This window comes from Gadus morhua, chromosome 10, assembly GCF_902167405.1.
Source record: "Gadus morhua chromosome 10, gadMor3.0, whole genome shotgun sequence".
Lineage (NCBI taxonomy): Eukaryota > Metazoa > Chordata > Actinopteri > Gadiformes > Gadidae > Gadus > Gadus morhua.
The window spans coordinates 10366304-10389233 of NC_044057.1; the positions used below are offsets into that span (position 1 = coordinate 10366304).

The window sequence follows — 22930 nt, forward strand, 5'->3', positions numbered from 1 at the left end:
GTTGGTGTCCTTTTGTGGGACTTCTTTCGGTTCTGGAATCCGGCATTCCTAATTGTTGAATACAAGATATTGCATGCATATTGGTGGTATGATATTATATCTATTGCAATCACTCCAATGGAAGCAATAGTTGACCTTTGAACACCTCACGCAGTGTTATTCAGTCTATTCGTATGTAGTAGCTGATTATAGTAGAATTTAACCCATGTAATTTTAATATTCGCAAAAAACGTATTGTAATTGTGTCTACCGCAGTTGAGTTAACTCCCTCCTTGGGGACCGTTTAAAACCATGTGCACCATTTATTAATTAGACATATTATTCTAGCAGTTGAACCCCGTGTCTATTTGAACCAGCCTGGTTCTCTACCTGTCTTGCTACACAAAACGCATGTTGAATAGACAGAAGCGCTCAGCAAACTGAAAAAAATAATAATAATTACTGTCCGTGTTTGGCATTCGTTCTTATACTGCCATTTCCTGGAGAGAGAAAGAATTAAGATCAATGCAGAGAAGTAAAAAGATGAGTGTTTGGCAACTATAATGCTTGTGTTGCCACCTTGTGTTGCTTGTGTTGCCACCTCCTAAAGAGAAAAGAGAATTAATATTTTATGCACAGAAGTAAAATGCTGATCGTGGGCAACTGATCGTTGTGTTGCCACTCCCTGATTAGAAAAGAGAATATTTGTAGTAATGTTAACGATTAAAAATGATGAATGTCGGGCATCCATTACTGCTCGGGTTGCCAAGGCCTGACGAGAAAAGAGAACAAATTTAGTACGAATGCAAGAGATCGGCTACTTGGAAAGCTGGGGGTCGTCTAGTTGGGACTCATAATAGTTATATATTTGTGGTACATTTGGAGATGTTGAGATGTAATTGGGAATAATCTCGTGTTAACGAGTAGGGGGCACTACCAAGAACTACAAATATGGCTGCGGTGCATACTACATACGTATCAGCCGACTACAGAAACTTCTTTGAGTTCTATCTGTCCGGCTGAAAATTGTGGTACCTTATAACATAAGGCTACCACTTAACCGCAATTTGTGTTCTCAATACACTATGGCTCTGCGCTGTGTGTACATTTATATGTACACAAGTTATCGTTGTTAAAAGTAGCGACAGAGAGAGAGATGTGTCGTGGGAGAGGCTGGGGGGTGGTCTTTATGATGAGGGTTTAGAGGGAGGAAGATTGGTGGTGGGGGGTGGGGTTCATTAAGACAGTGGAGGAGGAGACGCGGAGAAAGACGGGGTTGGAGTGAGAGAGAGATGGAAGAGGGGACAGGGTGTTAGACTGGGCCTGTAGGGGGGGTGGTGGGGACTTTTACGAGTGTAAAGGGTTAGGAGGGACTCGTAGATTAATAATTCATCGTTTTTAATAACAAAATATCAACAGACTTGAATGTAAAAGTAATCATGCAGTCTTGGATGTTATTAGCGGATCATCAGATAGGTGGTATTTACTCTGACCGTCCGCAATGGAGCTATTGCTTAGGAACACAGACCGTGCCGGCCTCAGGAAAGTTCAGAAGAATGGGAGAAGTTAAAGATAATAATGATTGGAACTCTCGTTAATGTTCTTTTGTGGCTCGATCTTCACAGAGACCGATAGTGGAGGACCTTACCTCGCACCCATAACCATGAACAATCGTTAACGACAAGTACTCAAAACGACGCCAGTGGGGCATTTAAGACAAAGCTATTCTGTGGGGAAGGGGGGGGGGGGGGGTCTTTATGAGGGGGGTGGGAGACAGGGAAAAAAGGGTGGGGAGGGAATTTACGAGAGGGGGTTGGAGACAGGGAAAAAAGGGTGGGGAGGGAATTTACGAGAGGGGGTTTAGGCGGGAGGAAGAGACGGGGAGATCTACGAAGGGGGATCGAAGGGAGGGTACAGGGGGGGGTTGATTCACTACCAAGAACTACAAATATGGCTGCGGTGCAAACTACATGCGTATCAGCTGACTACAGAAACTTCTCAGAGTTCTATCTGTCCGGCTGAAAATGGTGGTACCTTATGGCATAAGGCTACCACTTAACCGCAATTTGTGTTCTTAATACACTCTGTTTCTGCGCTTTGTGTAAATTTATATGTACACAGATAGCCCTATGAGATCCTTGGATGATAAGGGGAACTACAAATAGAAGTCATTGTTGTTAAAAAATAGCGACATAGAGAGAGAGAGATAGAGAGAGGTGATGTGGGATGGGTGGGGGTTCGTTCTATTCTCTGGGGAAGGGGGGGGGTCTTTATGGGGGGGGGGGGGGGGGGTGGGAGACAGGGACTAAAGGATGGGGAAGGAATTTAAGGGGTGAGGGAGGGCCTAGCTTTAGACAGGCAAGCAGACAGAGAGAAAGAGCGAGGAATTGGGAGTTACAAGATTGTACAACGTTAATTACTTTTCAATATTCCATATTGAAATTGGGAACAACCTTCCTGGTTGCCCAAAAGCAATACGTCTGTACAAACAAAGTGGATTTACGGATTTATCACATGTATACATAAATATTGTTCTCCCATAGATGTTGAATTCTATTAGCTACAAAATTATAGCCAAAATATTATGCGTCAGAAACTATTGCTTCACTGATGGATTTCAACTTATTGCTATTCATTTATTGATTCGTAGAGGATGAGGATGAGGGCACTTAATGAACGTGCGGAAACTGTAGTTATGAACTAGATATTGATATTTAAATCAAAATCAAACTAAATACCTCAAATATTGGAATGAAATATACAATCCAATACTTCCAGCTATTGACTAGTGAAATGTGACTATTATAATTGCACCATTGGCTGAATAAGTAGCTGCCGAAACACTGTTATCATTTGAAACAGATGGATCTTTAAGGGAATATATTTATGGAGAGAGAACATATTTCGACAGACAGACAGACAGACAGACAGACAGACAGACAGACAGACAGACAGACAGACAGACAGACAGACAGACAGAGCACACCGGGGGTCCCTTTGTGCAGGCTACTATTGCCTTATCAAAACACCCAGGTCAAAAATGACACTTGTTGCCTTCAATAAGTGTGTGCTTGGAGAGAGAGAGAGAGAGAAAATATCTCTAGAGAGAGAGAGAGATGGAGCGAGAGGGAGGGAGAGAGATCTGCTTTTGTCCCAGGTCAGAGATCATGCAGTCTTAACAAAAGACTTACCATTGCAGACTCTACCTATTTGCAGAAGAGAGAGAGAGAGAAAGTGAGTGAGTATCAAAGTGAGTGAGTGAGTGAGTGAGAGAGAGAAAGAGGGAGCTAGGGTGAGGGGGAGAGAGAGCGATCTGCTATTGCCCAGGTCAGAGGTCATGCAGTTTTAACAAAAGACTGACCATTCAGACCTTACTGACTTGCAGGAGAGAGAGATGAGTGAGTGAGTGAGTGAGTGAGTGAGTGAGTGAGTGAGAGAGAGAGGGGAGAGAGAGATCTGCTTTTGTAAGGTCAGAGGTCACGAGTCTTAACAAAAGACTGACCATTTATCCCCTATCGACTTGCAGGAGAGAGAGAGAGAGAGAGAGATGAGTGAGTGAGTGAGTGAGTGAGTGAGTGAGTGAGAGAGATGGAGAGAGAGAGAGAGAGAGAGAGAGATCTGTTTTTGCTTAGGTCAGAGGTTATGCAATTTTAACAAAAGACTGACCATTCATCCCCTACTGACTTGCAGGAGAGAGAGTGAGTGAGTATCAAAGTGAGTGAGTGAGTGAGTGAGTGAGAGAGAGAAAGAGGGAGCTAGGGTGAGGGGGAGAGAGAGCGAGAGAGATCTGCTATTGCCCAGGTCAGAGGTCATGCAGTTTTAACAAAAGACTGACCATTCAGACCCTACTGACTTGCAGGAGAGAGAGATGAGTGAGTGAGTGAGTGAGTGACTGAGTGACTGAGTGACTGAGTGAGAGAGAGAGAGGGGGAGAGAGAGAGAGAGAGAGAGGGGGGGGGGGAGAGAGAGATCTGCTTTTGCTTACAACTATTCGAGTTGTTCCAGTCCTACCGGACTGTGCAACCAGGCCACAAGATGGCCCCGGCGCCGAGAGAGAGAGAGAGAGAGTGAGATCTGCTTTTGCCCAGGTCAGAGGTCATGCAGTCTTTACCAAAAGACTGACCATTCAGACCCTACTGACTTGCAGGAGAGAGAGAGAGATGAGAGAGTGAGTGAGTGAGTGAGTGAGAGAGAGAGAGAGGGAGAGAGAGGGTGAGAGAGAGAGAGAGAGGGGGGGAGAGAGAGAGAGAGGGGGAGAGAGAGGGGGGGGGGGGGGGGGGAGAGAGAGAGAGAGAGATCTGCTTTTGCCCAGGTCAGAGGTCATGCAGTCTTTACCAAAAGACTGACCATTCAGACCCTACTGACTTGCAGGAGAGAGAGAGAGATGAGAGAGTGAGTGAGAGAGATGAGAGAGTGAGTGAGTGAGTGAGTGAGTGAGTGAGAGAGAGAGGGGGAGAGAGAGAGAGAGGGGGGAGAGAGAGAGAGAGAGAGAGAGAGAGGGGGGAGAGAGAGAGAGAGGGGGAGAGAGAGGGGGGGGGGGGGAGAGAGAGAGAGAGAGGGGGAGAGAGAGGGGGGGGGGAGAGAGAGAGAGAGAGAGAGAGAGAGAGAGAGAGAGAGAGAGAGAGAGAGAGAGAGAGAGAGAGAGAGAGAGAGAGAGAGAGAGAGAGAGGGGGGGGAGAGAGAGAGAGGGGGAGAGAGAGGGGGGGGGGGAGAGAGAGAGAGAGAGGGGGGGGGGGAGAGAGAGAGAGGGAGAGAGAGAAAGAGAGAGAGAGAGGATGTAACACTTGAGTTGAGGCCCCCTGTTGCTCTTCAGCAATGGCGTTTGTTTCAAAAAAGGTCTCTGACTACAAAGACTGTGGAGGTACGAACAAAGGAAACGCACGTTTCCAAGACGCGTTGTCCCTCTAAATCGTACACCACGTGGTACATCCAAAATGCTGCAGAAACAAACTTTTGGATCTCTATAAGAAGTATGAGATTCCTGCAAGTTTGTCTCCACGGCGGGTTAGCGAGGGACTTGATAGCAGATGGGTTGTACTGCGTAAGTCTACCTCTACGGCTGCGTTATATACTATACGAACTTGCAGTTTCGATTTTCAATGGACCGGGCCTGGAGGAATCAAACCCATTCAAACTCCACAGCAAACAAAGCTACGCCACCGGTTTTATGCAAGTAAGCTAGATTAACGTTAATATGACCTTTCTCACCACACCGTAATGGCTCAAACGTTTTTACTGGTCGGTTCTTTTGTACTGGCTTAACATCCGTACAATCTTCACACAACACATAAACCACAGGTATTATTTCTCCCACGCGGTACAAACATTTAGATCTAATCAGGATTGGATACAGTCTATCGACAAACCCATGTAAAACACACTCCTAGCCCTTTACTTCGTGAGCTCGTTATTCAATTTCAATCTGTTAGCGTATCCTAGGCCGTTCATCTAACCGGCTGTATGATTTTCAACCAGTCCGAGATCGCACGTCCCCGCAACCAGTCGAAGGCAGTACAAGCTATTCACCTAATGTTACTAATCTAACTATACAGAGTTTAGTCATTGACAACAGGTTCTGTTTACCTTTCTTGTGGCGCCTGTAAGTAGCTTGTACTGCTCCCGACGGCCCCGCGGCCGCTGGTCTCGGTCCGGAACCTTCCAAGAATCGTCCGGGTCACCAATTTATTACGTATTTCTTCATGGAAGGAGGGGTCGAATCCAGCTTTAAAGAGACTTTATTTGTATAAAGTATTTTCGGTATGGTAAACTGATGCTCTGAAGTAAAGAGAGATTGAAGATGTGTTCTAAGCACGTGCGAGAGTGTTCTCCTAGCTGATCCTAGCCACAAACCCACGTATGTCTAATCGCTGCCGAGAGAGCTCTAATGTTTTCGTGGCCAGGTGGGCTTCTTTATGGACTCAGCGAGGACCGGAAGACTTGGAGAGGAACCGGTGTGACGTAATCCTCGGTTTTCCTCGCCTGGTCTGTGATGCTGCCCTCTGTGACTAAAGTAGCTATTGCAGCCTTCAGTAATGTCCTGCTTTTCCCTTGTGGCTATGTGTAGTATTTACGGCTTATATATTTGGTCCTACCCCCTAATGGTTAAGTGAGGGAAATACAGCTTGTGTTCCTAAAATACGTAACAATGTTAAATCCCAAATAAATTGTTGACATTTCTAAACGAAAGCCGGAGTCTCCATCGTTAAATGTATTCGTTTTCGCGTTTATTCAGCTTCTTCTTCTCCTCCGGAAAAACACGACCGCATTGCATTGTGGTATACGAGAGTAACACGTAGGGAACATCATATGTACACTCAAATTTTGGGTATTTTAAGCAGGGCTTGAAAACGAAATTATTTTACCGGTTCCGAACGGAAAATTATATACCGGTTCCGAACGGAACCGGTATATTTAACGTTTTCGTTCTTGCGTTCCGCCACCAACATATCGTTCCTAAACCGGTTCGGAACGTAAAATAACGTTCGTTCTTAACGTTCCGACAGTGTTATTTGGCCTAGTCTATTTTTGTGGTCGATAAAAGGGTGACCAGATGTGTCGCTTTGTGCGGGACAGTCCCGCATTTCCATTACTTTGTAAACGTCCCGCAAATTGAGACGTTGTCCCGCATTGTTATTAGGGCTGGCCCGAATTATTCGAATATTCAAATACTCGTTGGGAAAATTTGTATTCAAAGCTTAAATCAGTAATCGGAGCTTCGTTGTTTCACGTACGTGACGTTACCAGAGCGAGGGAGGCAAACCAAGCAGAGAAGCGAGAGAGGTGGAGGAAGAATAGATATCTTGTTTCCCTTTACTTTATAACAACATTAGCGGGATCTCGGGAGGAAAATAAATGCTTGGTGAAATGCTAACCTTAGCTTAGTTGTTTGTTTACGTTCGCTGTACAGCGCCGCGCCAATCAACTGTGACTGGCTTGCTGCAGAGCGTGAGCGTCTTGCGAATACCCGGTCAATATAATGGATATAATATGGACACATAAGACAATCAATATTCGGTATTTGTTATGGATTTTTTGTACAAATTCCCTGAAAAGATGCACGTTCCAGAATGAATTGAAAAGCTCCCGCAAGGGCTGAGATGGCAGAGGACAGCTGATTTGGAACGGAACAACAGCTGTTTGCTTCCACGGGGAAAAACTAAGTAACTCCAACTTACTTAGGCCTACTAATTTACGTTCAAAAGCTATTAAATCTTCAACAAAATATGCAGATACTGTCAAAATCGGTTACAGGGATATAGGTATTATTAATGTTGTTTTTGATGGTGTGTTTTTCTGGAATGAGTATTCGAATATTCGCTCGGAAAAACCAACGAGTATTCGAAGCCTGAAAAATGAAATTCGGGCCAGCCCTAATTGTTATTGACAGTCAGACTCGATTTTTGAAATAAGTGTTTTATAATCTGGCAAATATGAAATAGCTGTGTGTAGACAGCAATGAGGGCTGTCATCAGGGAGCAGGCGGGCTGCTTGATCATGTCAATGAAACTTGGACGCGGAGTCGCGGACGCAGGTTAAGGGCACGCCCACCAACAAGAAACAATGCAAAGGCGATATAGTGGACTCGGTTAATTTAGCTCACGTTACCTTTGTCGAAGATAGAGCTCAGTGCAACTGTTGCTTCTAAATCGCCTCTCGCCATGGTGGTGGTGGGAATTTGTGACAACTGAGCTTAGCGGGCGGCGAAGTGAACGCGGCAACCGGAAATATTTTTATTTTTTCCTGAAATAGGCTATGCTTTTGTGAAATGTTATAGGCTATATAGAGAAAGATAAAAAACGTTATTAACCGGTTTTGGGGATTTCAGAATAACGTTTCTGTTCCGGAACAGTTGAAGACCATTTGGTTTTCGTTTCCGTTTCCGTTCCTCGTAAAATTCCGTTCGTTTTCGGTCAGAGGAGGCTCACGCTGGTCCAACGGGAAGACCATCGTTATCGTTTTTAAGAAAAAAATAGAAAAATAAAACCGATTTTTTTCAAAGTGATAATTATTATAAATAATTGTTATTATAAAATTATTATATAGTTGCCCCCCCGATAGTATCGACTATCGGCGATCGCTAGGGGGCGCTATAGGACGATGGAAGCTTGTAGACGATTGCCCAACCGTATCGCCCATCCCTAGCAGAATTTAGATGTTTTTTCTCCTAAAAGCTATTTCCAGCAAACAGCTTCATAAGCATGTTTTCTGGAACTCAAATACAATGTTTACTTTTTAGGAAAACACCATAATATGTCTCCTTTAAGTAAAAATCAAGAGGGTACATAAAATAAACCCATTCCTAATGCCTGTATGTTTTTCTTTTCTTCCACCAGGTGATCGCTCATGATAGTGAGGCCCTGCTCAGCAAATCCAGCTGGAGTAAAATGGTCCAAAAGGTTTCACACTTTGGGATAAGGACTGGGACATTTAACTGCTCCAGTGACTACAGGTGGGTCGAATTTAGGCTTCTATTTTCACTACCAATCTGCTTATTTAAAGACTTGCCTGTTATTGTTATTTATGGCTGAGTTTCCAGTTAGGTGAGAGAGGGTTGCATGTCTACCATAAGATGGAATCGGGTCGTGTGTGGTTTGAGGAAGAGGATGCGGTTTGACAGGTGCTTTATGTATAGGATGCGAAATAAAGTAAGAAATAAGAGCTCAGCATTGAATCATTAACAACTGCAATTAAGATCCTCCTACTTTATCTTTAGGTGAAGCAAAAAGTTGTACTCCTATATTAAACTGTGGAACAGTTCACGCATGACATTAAAGGCCCACTATGCAACTTCGGGCATTTCTTGGCTGTTTTCTTGGTTTTGGCACGCACATTTGTCTACACAGCGCCCCCTACAGCTTCGTAGTAGATATTTCACAACACTGTCGTAACAACTCGTTGACGACCCTTCCCCATGCACTTCTACGCGAGCCATGTGCATTTGTTTTTCAAAGAAGCCGGCGAATGCGTGGAGCCATGTCCGAAGTAGACGTTCATAAAGTGTAGGCAAGGTTATACATTTTTAAAAAGGCGTATTTGTATTGCAATAAACATAAATCCATCCTTTTTTATAGTTGACGGGGAGAATGTATATCCTAGATTATAATTGTTATATCTTAGGTTGAACAGAACAATCAGTGTAAGAGGTTTGGCCAACATAATAATCTAAATAAACAAGAACCTGGATTCGGGGATTCAGTCTGTATCTGGGGGACGAGACGGACGAACAGCAAAACACCCATGGAAACAAAGGTGTTTATATGGTTGCAACCAAGCAAGCTAGAAACATACAGGGCTCACAACAAAACGGTCGAGAAAACAATTTTTACAGGGCTCACAACAAAATGGTTGAGCAAACACATTTGTACAGAGACTATCAACATCAAGAATGCCACGAAGACAAAGTTCACCCAAAGGTACTTTCAATTTCAAAAGCAACACGGCCAAGTCGGCGTCTGATTTGCAGTCTTCTTTTTTTTTCAGTTCACGCTATTCCTGAAAAGCTTGCTCAACGTTTACTCGTGTCTGGCCTCTCTGTCGGTCAGTCTCCCTTTTCTCTTCTTCTGTTCCTCCGACATTGGGTTTCTCTGTCTCTTTTTAGTCGGCTGATCTATGATGAATATAACAATCCCTTAGTTACTTGTGTTTATATCGAGCCGGTTTCGCGTTTGGGGGTCTGTGCCGTAAAGCACCAACGCCCGGAGTTCAGAACTTTCAACGCTCCAACGCGTGACGCTTAGCCACGATAGCCAATCAGCGTGGAGCTTGACCCGACATCACCGACAGAGAGTAGTGACCCTTGCACAGAAGCATACGGCCGACATCTTTCTTTATTCTGGGGGTGGAAATAGTAACATAGTTACGCCATTAAATGCGTTTATGGAAACATTTTTAGCGAGAAATGTGCATTTTACTTTCATAATGTTCGCTCGGTGAATGTGAAGGATGTTTGGTTTGATAGTTATGACGAAGAGTGAACGCTCCGTTCACTTGCATGGACAGAGTCTCTGGTTGCTAAGCAACCTCAACGTCTTGGCGGACTATTTCTCTGCTGATCAACACTACGAATGCTGGAAACACACCAGACACACCATGTGAAGTTATTTAACCCGATTATCGTTATTTATGAGTCCTTAGCCCAAGTGAAGGAGTTCAAGTACCTCGGGGTCTTGTTCTCGAGTGAGGGTACTATGGAGCGTGAGATTGGCCGGAGAATCGGAGCAGCGGGGGCGGTATTGGGTTCGCTTTACCGCACCGTTGTTACGAAAAGAGAGCTGAGCCGCAAGGCAAAGCTCTCGATCTACCGGTCGATCTTTGTTCCTATCCTCACCTATGGTCATGAGGGTTGGATGATGGCCGAAAGAACGAGATCGCGGGTACAAGCGGCCGAGATGAGTTTTCTCAGAAGGGTGGCTGGCGTCTCGGGATAGGGTGAGAAGCTCAGTCATCCGTGAGGAACTCGGATTAGAGCCGCTGCTCCTTTACTTAGAAAGGAGTCAGCTGAGGTGGTTCGGGCATCTGGCAAGGATGCCCACTGGGCGCCTCCATTGGGAGGTGTTTCAGGCACGTCCAGTGGGGAAGAGACCTCGGGGAAGACCCTGGACTAGGTGGAGACCTCGGGGAAGACCCTGGACTAGGTGGATAGATTATATCTCAACACTGGCCTGGGAATGCCTCGGGATCCCCCCGTCAGAACTGGTCAATGTGGCCCGGGAAAGGGAAGTCTGGAGCCCCCTGCTTGAGCTGCTCCCCCCGCGACCCGACCCCGGGTAAACGGATGACGATGAGATGAGATCGTTATTTATATCCGAGATTATTTAATCTAACCTCTATCATGCACCCAAACACGGCGGCGTTTGGGTTTCCTACCTCGGACTCTAGCGCAGCCACAGGCGCGTTGGGCGCGTTGAACCATTTTTGTGACACACAATGATCAAGCGTCAGGTTAGGCGCGTTACTCGCGTTATCCAACGCGAGTAACGCGGTTGGTGTGGCCGTACCATTAGTCGATTGATCCATGATGAATGCAACAATTGCCTCGCAACTGGCTGTTTATATCTAGCCGGTGCCATGTTTGGGTGTGTGTCTGTGCCGTAAAGCATTTTCGAAACTACAATCTGACTACATTTTCGAGGATACTTCCGTTGCGTCACATCCGGATTGTGTCGGTCCGAACAGAGCAAGTTGCATGTGCGCTTTTTCACTGGAGAGGCGACATGGGTAAATGACACACCCACCAATCGACCCAGAAATGGATGCAGAACCATCAGCATAACTCTCAACCTGCATACTTAATGTAATTTTGGCTAAAACAGTTGCATAGTGGGCCTTTAAATGCAAAGATTTTTGTATTGGGAAAAAAAAAAGAAAATCTTTGGAATGGTTAGTTATAGTTGTAGGCCACTTCTACATGCTGACCCGGAAAACAGTAAAGCTGGAGTAGCGTCTTTGGTAGGTGTGTAAGTGATGAAGAGAAAGTTCTCTCACGGACACGTCGGACAGCGAAATATTTGATTTAATCTTAAGGCATGATCATGGGAAAAGTCCTGGCTCCAAAGGTTACCAAGAACACATTCGACGAGACAATAGATTCACAAGATTCTTATAGGGAACGTTTTCATCTTGGGAAGGGAGTGGGAGTGACCTTAGGCCAAGTAAATTTGTAATACAATGGGTGGATATTGGATGGATATTGGATGTCTGCAGGTCTGTAAGACATGGTTGTAAGCAGTTTACACAACAAAGAAGTCAGTAGATTGGCCCGATTTCAATACCAGACTGGCTGGCTCCAGTGGAGGAAGGGATGTGATTTAAGATACAGGGAGAATGAATGCAGTTCCTTCTTATGTAATAATTATATAAACAAGGTTAATATAATTTGTATGTGATGTATATTTATAGTTATGATTGATATTTCCACGACAGTTCCTCCCTTTTTGATCATAAGATCAACACTTATTACAGGTGATATATTATGGCACCGGATTACAAATTATGTTAAAACAAGTTAAAACACAGAATAATAGGAACAAAATTCAAAGAAATTAGTAAAAGTAAAAGTAATCATTAATAAAGTAATAAAATGAAAGTCGAAGAAATTAGTAAAAATAAACAATAAAGCAATAAATATGTACATTAGCAAAACTTGTAAATAGAGAGGTTAAGATTAACTATGTGTCAATCATTAATAAAGCCATAAAAATGTACAATAGTAAAAATTATGTTTGGTATGTTAGGTCACTCATTTTCCATTTGGTATCTCTTCATTGGAGGAAGGGGCCTATTCTGAGAAGGAAATCCGTTTCACAGGGGTATGTTCTTAGGGATGTTGTAGTAGGAGTAGAAAGCAGCTGCCATAGCACATGGGGATAGCGCTACGGCCATCAAGGGTAATTCTGAGGATACAGAGTGGGGTCTGATTCCACAGATCTTGGTGGTGTTGAAGTGGGTTTGAATTGCAGCAAGTGGGCTTGCAAACTGGTTGTGTGATGATGTGGTTAGCTGGGGTTCCGCTATGGTCGGGAGTCGGTCGTTGTTACTGGTGGTTGCGTTGCATTAGTCTGCTGGGCTCATCAGGAGTATTATGCAGATCACGGTAGGGGTGGTCCATCCGAGGCGTTGGTGCTTTCCTCTTCCGGAGGTGTGGTCCATCCGAGGCGTTGGTGCTTTCCTCTTCTGGAGGTGCTGGGCGGCATCGGCTTGCATGGATCCATTCTGGTTTTCCTTGGAGTTTGACTGCAGTCCTCGTGGTCAGTAACCCCTGGAATGGTCCTTGCCATCTGGGGAGGAGAAAATTTGGGTTAAGTGACTTTAACATGATCATATCACCAGGATGAAAGCCATGGGTAGGGCTGTCAGATGGTATTGGAATATAGATTGTATGTGTGTCTGGTGCTATGGGTGTGATAGGAACAACGCAATTGTGGACTGCTCTCAAATCTTGTACAAATCTCTATTCATCTGGTCTCCCTCGAGTTCGGGAGGGGCAATATGGGTGTGTTACAAGGACTAGTAGTTGTTTCCTTTAGAATACCTTGAGATAAAAGAGAAGTTATTACCGGCTGAATTCTATCTAATGCTTCGGGGGACAAACGATACTGTCGAATACAAGTCAAAGTAGCATCTGACTTTAATGTAACTTTAAGAGATGGTGAAGAGGTTACAAATCCTGCATGATTTTTATGCATGGCCCATAGTTTAGATGGTACCTGGGATAAACTCTGGGGTGAACTGTAATCAGGAGACGGTGCTGGAGAGTGTTTTTCGAATGTACAACTCGAATTCGCAAACAACAGGGTTTTCAAATCTAGTCTCCAACCGTCAGACTGTAGTGTGTGCAGTATACCTGTAGAGTTCGCTGATGAACTAATGGGTTTTGTGTTGTGTATGGTTTTAATCATGTTTTCTAATTCTTGGGGTGTATGTGTTGGTGAAATAGCTAGTATGATGTGTGGTACAGTTGTATTGTCGTGAAGGAGAGAAAATTGGTCTTTTGTGAGAGACACAACTGCAGTACAACCGGCCGGACCAATGTATAGTTGCGTGATAGGATTAAATGCAGCAGTGTGATTTAGAAACAAGCACGTCTTCTGTTGATATTCTATTGGTACGACGTTGTTAAACAATGTAGCGTTACTTATCATCGGGTATTCGCATAAACATACCATCCGGAGTGCAAAAGATTACTGCATTTAGTTTACACAACATATCTCGTCCCATTAAATTAACAGGAGAGGAGGGAGATATTTAAAACTTCTGTTCCAATGGGACATGTGATACAATAGTAGGAACCGGCTTTGATATTGTTTCACTCATCGCAATGCCAGCAACAACCGTTTTCAATGTTTGGTTACTTTCTTGTAAAATACCAGTTTTGTTAATAGCTGATACTGTAGCACCAGAATCGACAAGAAATTCAAAAAATGTTTTGTCCTACCTGCACAGAGCATTTTGGATTTTTGGTGGGGGTGGAAGACAGTTGAAGAAGCGTTGCCTGGATCGTCGTTTCCTTCTCCAAGGGGTTCTAATGATTATACTCACCTGGGCGTTGGAGCGGGTTCTTCATGGTGTGGGGGGCGCGGACTGGTTCCATGGGCGGGGCCGATGGTTTGGCCTCGTCGCTGTGTTTCTTTCTGCAATATCTCTCCTGATGATGTTTTATTAAAATCTTTAACGTGACTTTCTTTCGAATTATAATCGTGTTGGTCTCGGTCGTTCTCATAAGTACGTTCTCTCTACTCCTGGGTCTGTTTTTGGAACTGTCTTTTGTTCCGTTCTTTGTAGTTGTGCTGTAGAAACATTCCTGATTGATGGTTACTTTGGTTAGTTTTCTTTTTATCTTTAAACATGCCTAAGCGTTCGATATTAGCCAATTGCGTGGTTAGTTGAGTTAGTGTTTTTTTTCTGCCATTGCAAATCAGTTAGAATGAGAAGAGAGCGAGTTTGTGGGTTAAGGCAGTTTATAAACGTTTGTACAGTAAACATCATATTTGAGTCCATTGTTATTCCAGCGCTTTCCTCCCATATGTGCCTAAAACGTTGAGAAAAATCGACGGGGGCTTCATCTGGTTTCTGTATGGTCCGAGTAACAATGGAAAAGTCAGCTTGACTTGATGCTTCGGCTTTTACCACTCTTTCACAGACTGTGTCCGTCCAACCAAATGTCTAGGGAGATGTTGTTTCCCCTTTCTTCTGATCCCCATTCGGCTCTTTGAGGGACATGAAACAATTCTCGAACTAACTGTCATTTTGAACCGTATGCCAATTTTAGAATGATTAACAGGTCTCCTGGTAATGGACTGTAAATTGTACACATTTGATTCAACCAATGTAAAAAAGGTGTTGGCGCGCGAAGGGGATCTGGAGCATCTTTGGCCATTGATTGCGCTTCACTTGGTGACCAAGGTTTCAATATCGCGGTGTCGTCTATTGTTATTTTTGGATATTGCTCAATTTGACACGGCTGTGAAGAGGTTGTAATGGGTATTGTTGGTGCAGCGTTAGACACTGTACCTGAAGCACCGAGTTGATTCGATTCTATGGATTTTCGGGTGGCGATTGCTATTGCGGCGAGTTCGGTGTCGTCTAGTCCGTTATCTGTGGGCAGTTTGGGAAACAATCCTGTACAGTCTTGGTTAACGGAAAGTCCTACTTTACGCGCTAGTTTCTGCAATCTGTTTAGGTCTATGACGAGTTGACGTTGGCTCCATACACAAAGTGTAGCGAGGACGGTTTTTTCTTTTATGTTGTTTTGCGCTGTTTTAATAGCGTCTACTTCGGCGGCTGTTAACTCTATTTCAGTCATTAATTTATCAACATGTTCTGCATTACTAGTTGCTGTTATGTTCAACAGAGCTGTACACATCATAAATAAATGGAAAGACAGAGTATATGCCTTCTTCTCTCAAGACTATATCTGCGGGGGATCTTGGTGGCACTATAGGATCGTTTTTTTTTATTTATAGCGAGTTCTTACCACGTCCGCTCTTTTTTTAATTTGCTTAGATACCGTTATTGTCACCTTAGCGTCCCGTTTTCATGAATGGGCGCCCATTTTACTCTTCCTTAGGATTGTGGGAGTCAGACGTTCTTTTGGAAAGAGAACACAAACAAATTAATACAAATAAAGGAATACACACACAGCTGATACAACAGATAGGGATATACGAAACAAAATACAATCACTTGGGTTATAGTTTTACGTCATGAATTCTTTAATGCTAAAAGTAGGCTATGTTAATGTTATTTAATAATTTTAAAACATGTGGAACTCAACGTAAATGGAGACCACAGATCTGTTTGATAACGAAACAAAGAAATGTTACCTAACTGAATGATATTAATATATTTTGTACACATTTGTAAATCAGAGTAAAGTCAATGTCTCAAAGGAGCCCGATTTATTTATTTCTATGTTAGTTTCAGGGTACTCACTCGTGGTTTGTCAATCAAACCTGTTTTAAGAATAAACTTTTGTGGAGTTGAATTGTCCTCTGGCTCTGGATCAGTTTCCTGAACTGCTTTGCTATTGCTATTTATCTGAAAAAATCTACACGATCTCTCAGATCATATTAATACAACTCAGCAGTAAATCTATTACAATCGCATTCAAATAGATTTAGAATTTCGGGACGGCGTAAAACTGCTTCTCCAGCGCTTTGGAGAGAAGAAGGGTCTACAAGAGGTTGTAGACTACATGAAAGCAAGCATGGAAAGAAAGGATATAGATACGGCGCGAAAAATACATAACATAACAATTGGGATGAGACACAACGATGTTCTTTATATATTTTTTCTTTTCACAACCGAGGGGGGCCTATTCCCTCAGTTGTTTCAGTGCCATACTTACCCGCTGGCACTGTTTGCGTCCGTAAAGGCCGGACGTTATTTCTCTATTATATTTAGTTTTACCACTCGTCCACTTTTCTGAAAAAAGATAAGTTTAGTAACATGACAAGAAAAGTTGAACAGTGGTTAAATCAAATTTTCCGCCGTCGTTGGTGTCTTTAGGTTGGGAGGCTCCTCTATTTTGTGTACATTTCATTCAGGTTCAAACAACATGAGGCCGCTCAATTCATCCTACTTGGTCTTCCTGTGGGTGCAATCATCAGCCCTATTTGAAATAGATCTCTGTCTATTCATCATACCAGCGAAAGGTCTGTCAGTGCAAAACGGCGTTCAAAGGTCCGGGTCAGAATTGCATAACTTCCGAGGGACATACACTACCCATTCATCTGAGGTCCAAGACTGGTTGGCCGTATGTGGGGTCCCAAACTGTTTTATTACTGGGCTACTTACTGAATGGGCTTTACTTGGGATGCACAGTTTTTCACACCAACGTAACTCTTGTAATGTATGTAGTTCTTTGGAGGGTTACCCTTACTGAGAGTAATCAAAACGTCCTCCGCCAACATCCCTGCATTCGTCACAGAACAAGAGTTAGTCTGCAGTGCGAAATCTTGCTAATGATTCACAAAGCACAAGCTTTCCATTCGTAGGAACAAACAGTCTACTACCGGCCAATCCTTGATGCCTACGTAGTACGGACTAGCAATTCGTAGGGATTCCTAATTCTTGGATATTTTAGCAAAAAATATCAGACAGAGCCTCCGCCTAAATAAGAATTTAAATGAAACCTCATGCTTTTAGATCGATCTTCCCGAGGGCGTTATCTTAACCCTTATATAAAATAAACCACTAGTTTACATTCATCATACCAAAGGCAGGCAACTATGTCCACTTATCCCCTCTTTCTTTTTTTAATGTACGAAGTTTCTGGAGGGATTATTACCCTTAATAAGAGTCGTATTTTAGCGAGTAGAGTCAATACAAAGGAGTTACCAATAGTATTGTATATCTGCTCATAGGAATCTCAAAACGTTGCAGTCCAAGGTCGTTATAAACCTCCGCCAACACCCCTGCATTCGTCCCTATTAAGAAGTGAGTTGAATAGTTGTTTTAGTGCTTATCGCCTCCAAAGGTCCGGGTCAGATCCTAATCACATGTGTTTATCTATTTTCCAAATTCCGGATTCCGTCAGAGGGTCAGAATGGCAAGATAGTCATTTAAAAAAAAACCCATAACTTACCAGTCTGATGATCTCATATTGGGATCCTGCCGACAACGCCATTTGATGAAGAGAAAGTTCTCTCACGGACACGTCGGACAGCGAAATATTTGATTTAATCTTAAGGCATGATCATGGGAAAAGTCCTGGCTCCAAAGGTTACCAAGAACACATTCGACGAGACAATAGATTCACAAGATTCTTATAGGGAACGTTTTCATTGTGGGAAGGGAGTGGGAGTGACCTTAGGCCAAGTAAATTTGTAATACAATGGGTGGATATTGGACATGTCTGCAGGTCTGTAAGACATGGTTGTAAGCAGTTTACACAACAAAGAAGTCAGTAGATTGGCCCGATTTCAATACCAGACTGGCTGGCTCCAGTGGAGGAAGGGATGTGATTTAAGATACAGGGAGAATGAATGCAGTTCCTTCTAATGTAATAATTATATAAACAAGGTTAATATAATTTGTATGTGATGTATATTTATAGTTATGATTGATATTTCCACGACAGTAAGGCTCCCATTAAACTAGCGTATGGAATGATCTCTCTCTCTCTCTCTCTCTCTCTCTCTCTCTCTCTCTCTCTCTCTCTCTCTCTCTCTCTCTCTCTCTCTCTCTCTCTCTCTCTCTCTCTCTCTCTCTCTCTCTCTCTCTCTCTCTCTCTCTCTCTCTCTCTCTCTCTCTCTCTCTCTCTCTCTCTCTCTCTCTCTCTCTCTCTCTCTCTCTCTCTCTCTCTCTCTCTCTCTCTCTCTCTCTCTCTCTCTCTCTCTCTCTCTCTCTCTCTCTCTCTCTCTCTCTCTCTCTCTCTCTCTCTCTCTCTCTCTCTCTCTCTCTCTCTGCCCGGTACCGGGACTGTTTCCTCCTCCTGGAAATGGGAGGGAACAACTCTCACACACAGGCCTCCTATTGCCTGCATATCGATCCCCTTATGGTGTGATCCAGATGCCTCGGACACCAGCCTTCCGAGTTGCAATTGTGACGTAATTTCCAGTCTCGGTTCGTCTTTGTGTCATGAAATTTGCTAGTCGTTGTTTATTGTTAGCTACATAAGCCTTGAAAACAAACACAACTTTACATTGTATTGCACAGCAAGACCGTGCAATGCATAAATTGGTGACTGGAATAAAGTAGCAATGTAATCAAGTGTATACGAGCGTTTAAAATCGACATTAAAATGACCAACGTGGTACAAATACAAAGCAGACATTTTTGTTGAGTGTCATCACTGAATTCGGCCTAATCTCAGAATCCCGAGAGATGAAGACAAGAAGGGGGGTGCCTCCCTGAAATGGCACAAGAAAGCTGGGAGATTTCCCCACTTCCAACTCTGATGTCCAACTCTGGCTGGTGTCCAACGCATCTAGATCACTTATGCTGAGCCATCAGTTATGGCTGTTAAATGCTTTTGAACAGGGGGGGGGGGGGGGGGGGGGGGGGGGGAGGAGGAGGAGGGGCTGAGTGGGTGGGGGGGAAGAGGAGGAGGAGTTTGTAGTTATTTTAAAACCTGACCTTCTGGCAAAAGCCATTTGACATTTGCTTTATTTTTTATTGAGACATTTGTATTAGTTTCCACTTTTGAAATACATATAGCTTGTATATTTCTATATCTTTGCATGTAATTATACTTTGTGAAAACATAATGTAGAAATGTAAGGGGGATGGGGAAGATGAATCAGTTTGTGAACACATTAATTGGAATTAATATTTTTTGTCCCGGTTTCACCCTCTCCTGCTCTGATTCATAGGATAATAAATACAATATTATGTCATATTACCAAAGGGGATATGCTAATGCTCTAACATGCACTCATAAGGCTTTTGTTTTCCTCTAACAGGTCCTGCATGAAGCGAGGATGGCAGAGATCTACTCTCATCATGTCGGTGCCGCAGACGTCAGCGTCCAAGGGGAACGTCATGATGAAGGAATACGATGGGCAACACTTTGAAACTGAACACATCTTTCGATGGATGACATCACATGTGGCTCAGCGAATCAAAACATTGCGACAGCCTAGCCATTTGGCAGTAGAGTGGTGTCCGGACCAAAACCACCCAGTGAAGATGTTCTTGTTTGCCCACTTGTCTCAGCCTCCGGCGTTCTTCTCCTCACTCTCTGTCAAGTTCACAGGTCGCATTGAGTTTATCTTTGTTGACATACGACAATGGAATAACTATAGCACTCTGCTGGCGATCGGTGTGAAGAACAGTCCTGCCTATATCCTTATGATGCCTGAAGGAATTTATCAGTATGGTAACAGGTAAACTATGAAAGATATTTGGTTATTGACATTGATAAAAATGGGTGAATTGAAAAAAGATGGTCACATACAATGCATATGGCTGAATAGCATGGCTGTAAAACAGTTAATCCTACCTGTATAGATGGTAGGGCCAAGGATATATGACCTCTCCACAACTCATACCAGCTGTGTGTGATACAAGGGAGGATACAGGATCAAAGAAAAATGTTTAGGAGGACATTTACATTTAAGTAATGCAAACTCTATAATTTGGTTTTCCAGGTTGAAAAGATCTCTGCTGCCAAGTCTGGAACCACATTGTTAAGATGAGATGTACTTTATTATTCCAAAATGGGATACATTTTGCGATGTAGATATATATATCAATTAATGTTGCCCACTTGCAACATTAATTGATATGTTGCCAGTGGGCACGTGGAATATTTTAAAGGAACCATAAAAAGCCGACTGGCTCTTCGAAAAGCCTAAAATATGGTGTTTACTTCCACTACGTTTGTCTAGTTTGTTGCACTTGTTATCTGATCAGTGAGTATTAGAAACCAGGCAATAGTCAGTAGATTGAGTGTGGCATTAGTATTACATGCTTCTTACCTTGTATTACGTTCTCATTTAGTTCCATACTTAAATCTCACTTTCATATATTCTCTGTGTACAAATGTCACTGTAATCTGTACCTTCTCTCCTTCCTGCAGTACAGGAGAGTTCCTGTCCCTGGCTGCCATGGACACCTTCCTGCGTTCTGTCCAGCCGGAGGTCAACGACCTGTTTGTGCTCAGTCTGCTGATGGTTAATCTGTTATCCTGGATGGAGCTTTTCATAACGCAGGTATGATGACAATATATTTTTAAACATCCACGCTTCAATTGCATAAAATGTTTTTTGGGGTTTAATTAATGGATATAAATTGATAAAACGATATATAATACGTTTCAGGGGGCAACAGTGAAAAGGTTTGTTGTTTTGATCAGAACACTTGGAACATATAACTCCTTACTTCTTGTCTCCTGGCTTCCTGTTCTGGTAAGAATTGAATTCAATGCTCAGCCTTTTATATATTTCAAAAGGAGATTAGCATCTCCACAGTGAGCACATTTAATGAAACATATTTAAAGGTACAATTAAAGGGTAATTCCAGAGTAAAATGGATTTGGGATATGTTTTGAATGATAACGAGTTGAAACGTTCGTTTTGGAGCACAAAAAACGCTTTCTTCAGTTGGCTCTTTTAGCCGATTCTATCAAAACGCTATAAACTTGGAACAATGGGGGCAGTGGTTATGGTAAAAACGAAATCGCTATTTTAAACCACTTAAAAGGCTAAAAGTAGCCAGGCACTTCTTTGGTAGTATAATAAGGGTCTTAACATATAGAACGAGGCATTGAGAACTTTGTAAGTGTACAGATTGTTTATTAAAAAGTACATTTTATACACACAATACCATCAGTAGATCACCCGTCAACGCCATTTTGTTTTCAAGACTCGATAGGTAGATTGACGAACACAGAGATTGTGACATCTGTCAGCAACATGCAAGCTGTGTTCGCCAATCTACTTATCGAGTCTTAAAATCTAAATGGCGTCGACGGGTGATCTACTGATGGTATTGTGTGTATAAAATGTCCTTTTTAATAAACAATCTGTACACTTACAAATTTCTCAATGCCTCGTTTTATATGCTAAGACCCTTATTATACTACTAAAGAAGAGTCTGGCTACTTCTAGCCTTTTAAGTGGTTTAAAATAGCGATTTCGTTTTTACCATAACCACTGCCCCCTTCGTTCCAAGTTTATAGCGTTTTGATAGAATCAGCTAAAAACAGCTAACTGAAGACAGCGTCTATGCGTTTTTTGTGCTCCAAAATGAACGTTTCAACTCGTTATCATACAAAAACATATCCCAAATCCATTTTTCACCGGAATTACCCTTTAAAGGTCCGCTGTGTGGCTGAGGTACCGACTCATTTTGTCCTCATTCCAGGCTCTACTGCAGTTGCCATGTCTGGATGGTTTCTATCCCTATAGCCTGAAGCTGCTGCGCTACATCGACACCACGTCATTGGCCAGCCTGATCAGAGCCGACTGGATCTTCTACTCCTCCCACCCCGCCCTCTTTCTGTCCACGTACCTCGTTCATGGCCTGCTAGTCGACTATGTGGAGAAGAAGCGCTGTCCTTCAGTGAGTGAAGGGGAAAGCAGTACCAATGTGGAGTGGCTGACCAGTCTGTGGGACTGGTTCGCCTCTTGCCTGCTCCATCCGATGGTCTCACTCCAGCAGGTTCCAGTTGACCAGCTGTCAGATTGGGATGATCCCAACTTTCTGGTTCAACGAATGGCATTCCCTGAGCTTTGGCTGCCCCCTCTTGTGAATGCAGATTATATCAAAGCTTTACCAACTTGGATTTTCAATTCTATCCATCAACAAAGCAGTAAGGAGTTAAGTGCAGAGGAAACTGATTCAGTCACAGTTTGGGAAGAGCAGGAATTTATACCAATAGACGACGTAAGGCAAATTAATATCTCGGAGGAGGGCGGATCAAGTAAATGTTCAAATTCTTTACCAAATCAAATGAGTCGAAACTCAGATGAGAATCATAGTTTGAATAACTTGCAAAATAATTCAAATGATCAAATCAGTAACCTCACTAGCACATGTCAGTGTGGCTGCGATGGTAATTTCACTTGTTGCAGAGAAGGACCATCCGGATCCAGAGGCCATGAGGATGGGCCGGGTACAGTCCTCTGTCCCCAGCAGTGTGACTGGTCCATGTGGCCCCCAGGCACAATTCATTGTTTAGAATGTGTGGTTTGTTTGGAGAACTTTTCTTGCAAGGAGTTGCTAATGCATCTGCCTTGTGGACATGCCTTCCATCAGCAGTGCATCGTGGTGTGGTTGATGGGGAGCAGACACTGCTGCCCCGTCTGCCGCTGGCCCAGTTACAAGAAGAAACCTCCCACTCAAACAGCGGTGGCTGAAGACTAAATGGACTTTATTTTGATATCATTTCCTTAACTTTGATTCTAATGTTGTAGTTTGTCTTCATCTGCTAATGTCTAATCTCTCCTATCTTTATATTCCAGAGTTCTATTGATCAATAAACTTCAATTTAAGCAGATTCTTTGTT

General features: G+C 43.2%; 1 protein-coding gene across 1 annotated transcript in view; it reads left to right on the forward strand.

Moving 5' to 3' along the window:
• rnf103 (ring finger protein 103) overlaps positions 1–22921 on the forward strand; it is a 47307-nt gene extending 24386 nt beyond the window's left edge. Inside the window, exons 3-7 of the mRNA XM_030369224.1 lie at positions 8313–8428; positions 19383–19805; positions 20501–20633; positions 20742–20828; positions 21787–22921. Coding sequence (XP_030225084.1) covers positions 8313–8428; positions 19383–19805; positions 20501–20633; positions 20742–20828; positions 21787–22788 — 1761 coding nt within the window. The 3' untranslated portion in view covers positions 22789–22921. The remainder of the gene's footprint in view (positions 1–8312; positions 8429–19382; positions 19806–20500; positions 20634–20741; positions 20829–21786) is intronic.
• The last annotated feature ends 9 nt before the right edge of the window (positions 22922–22930 follow it).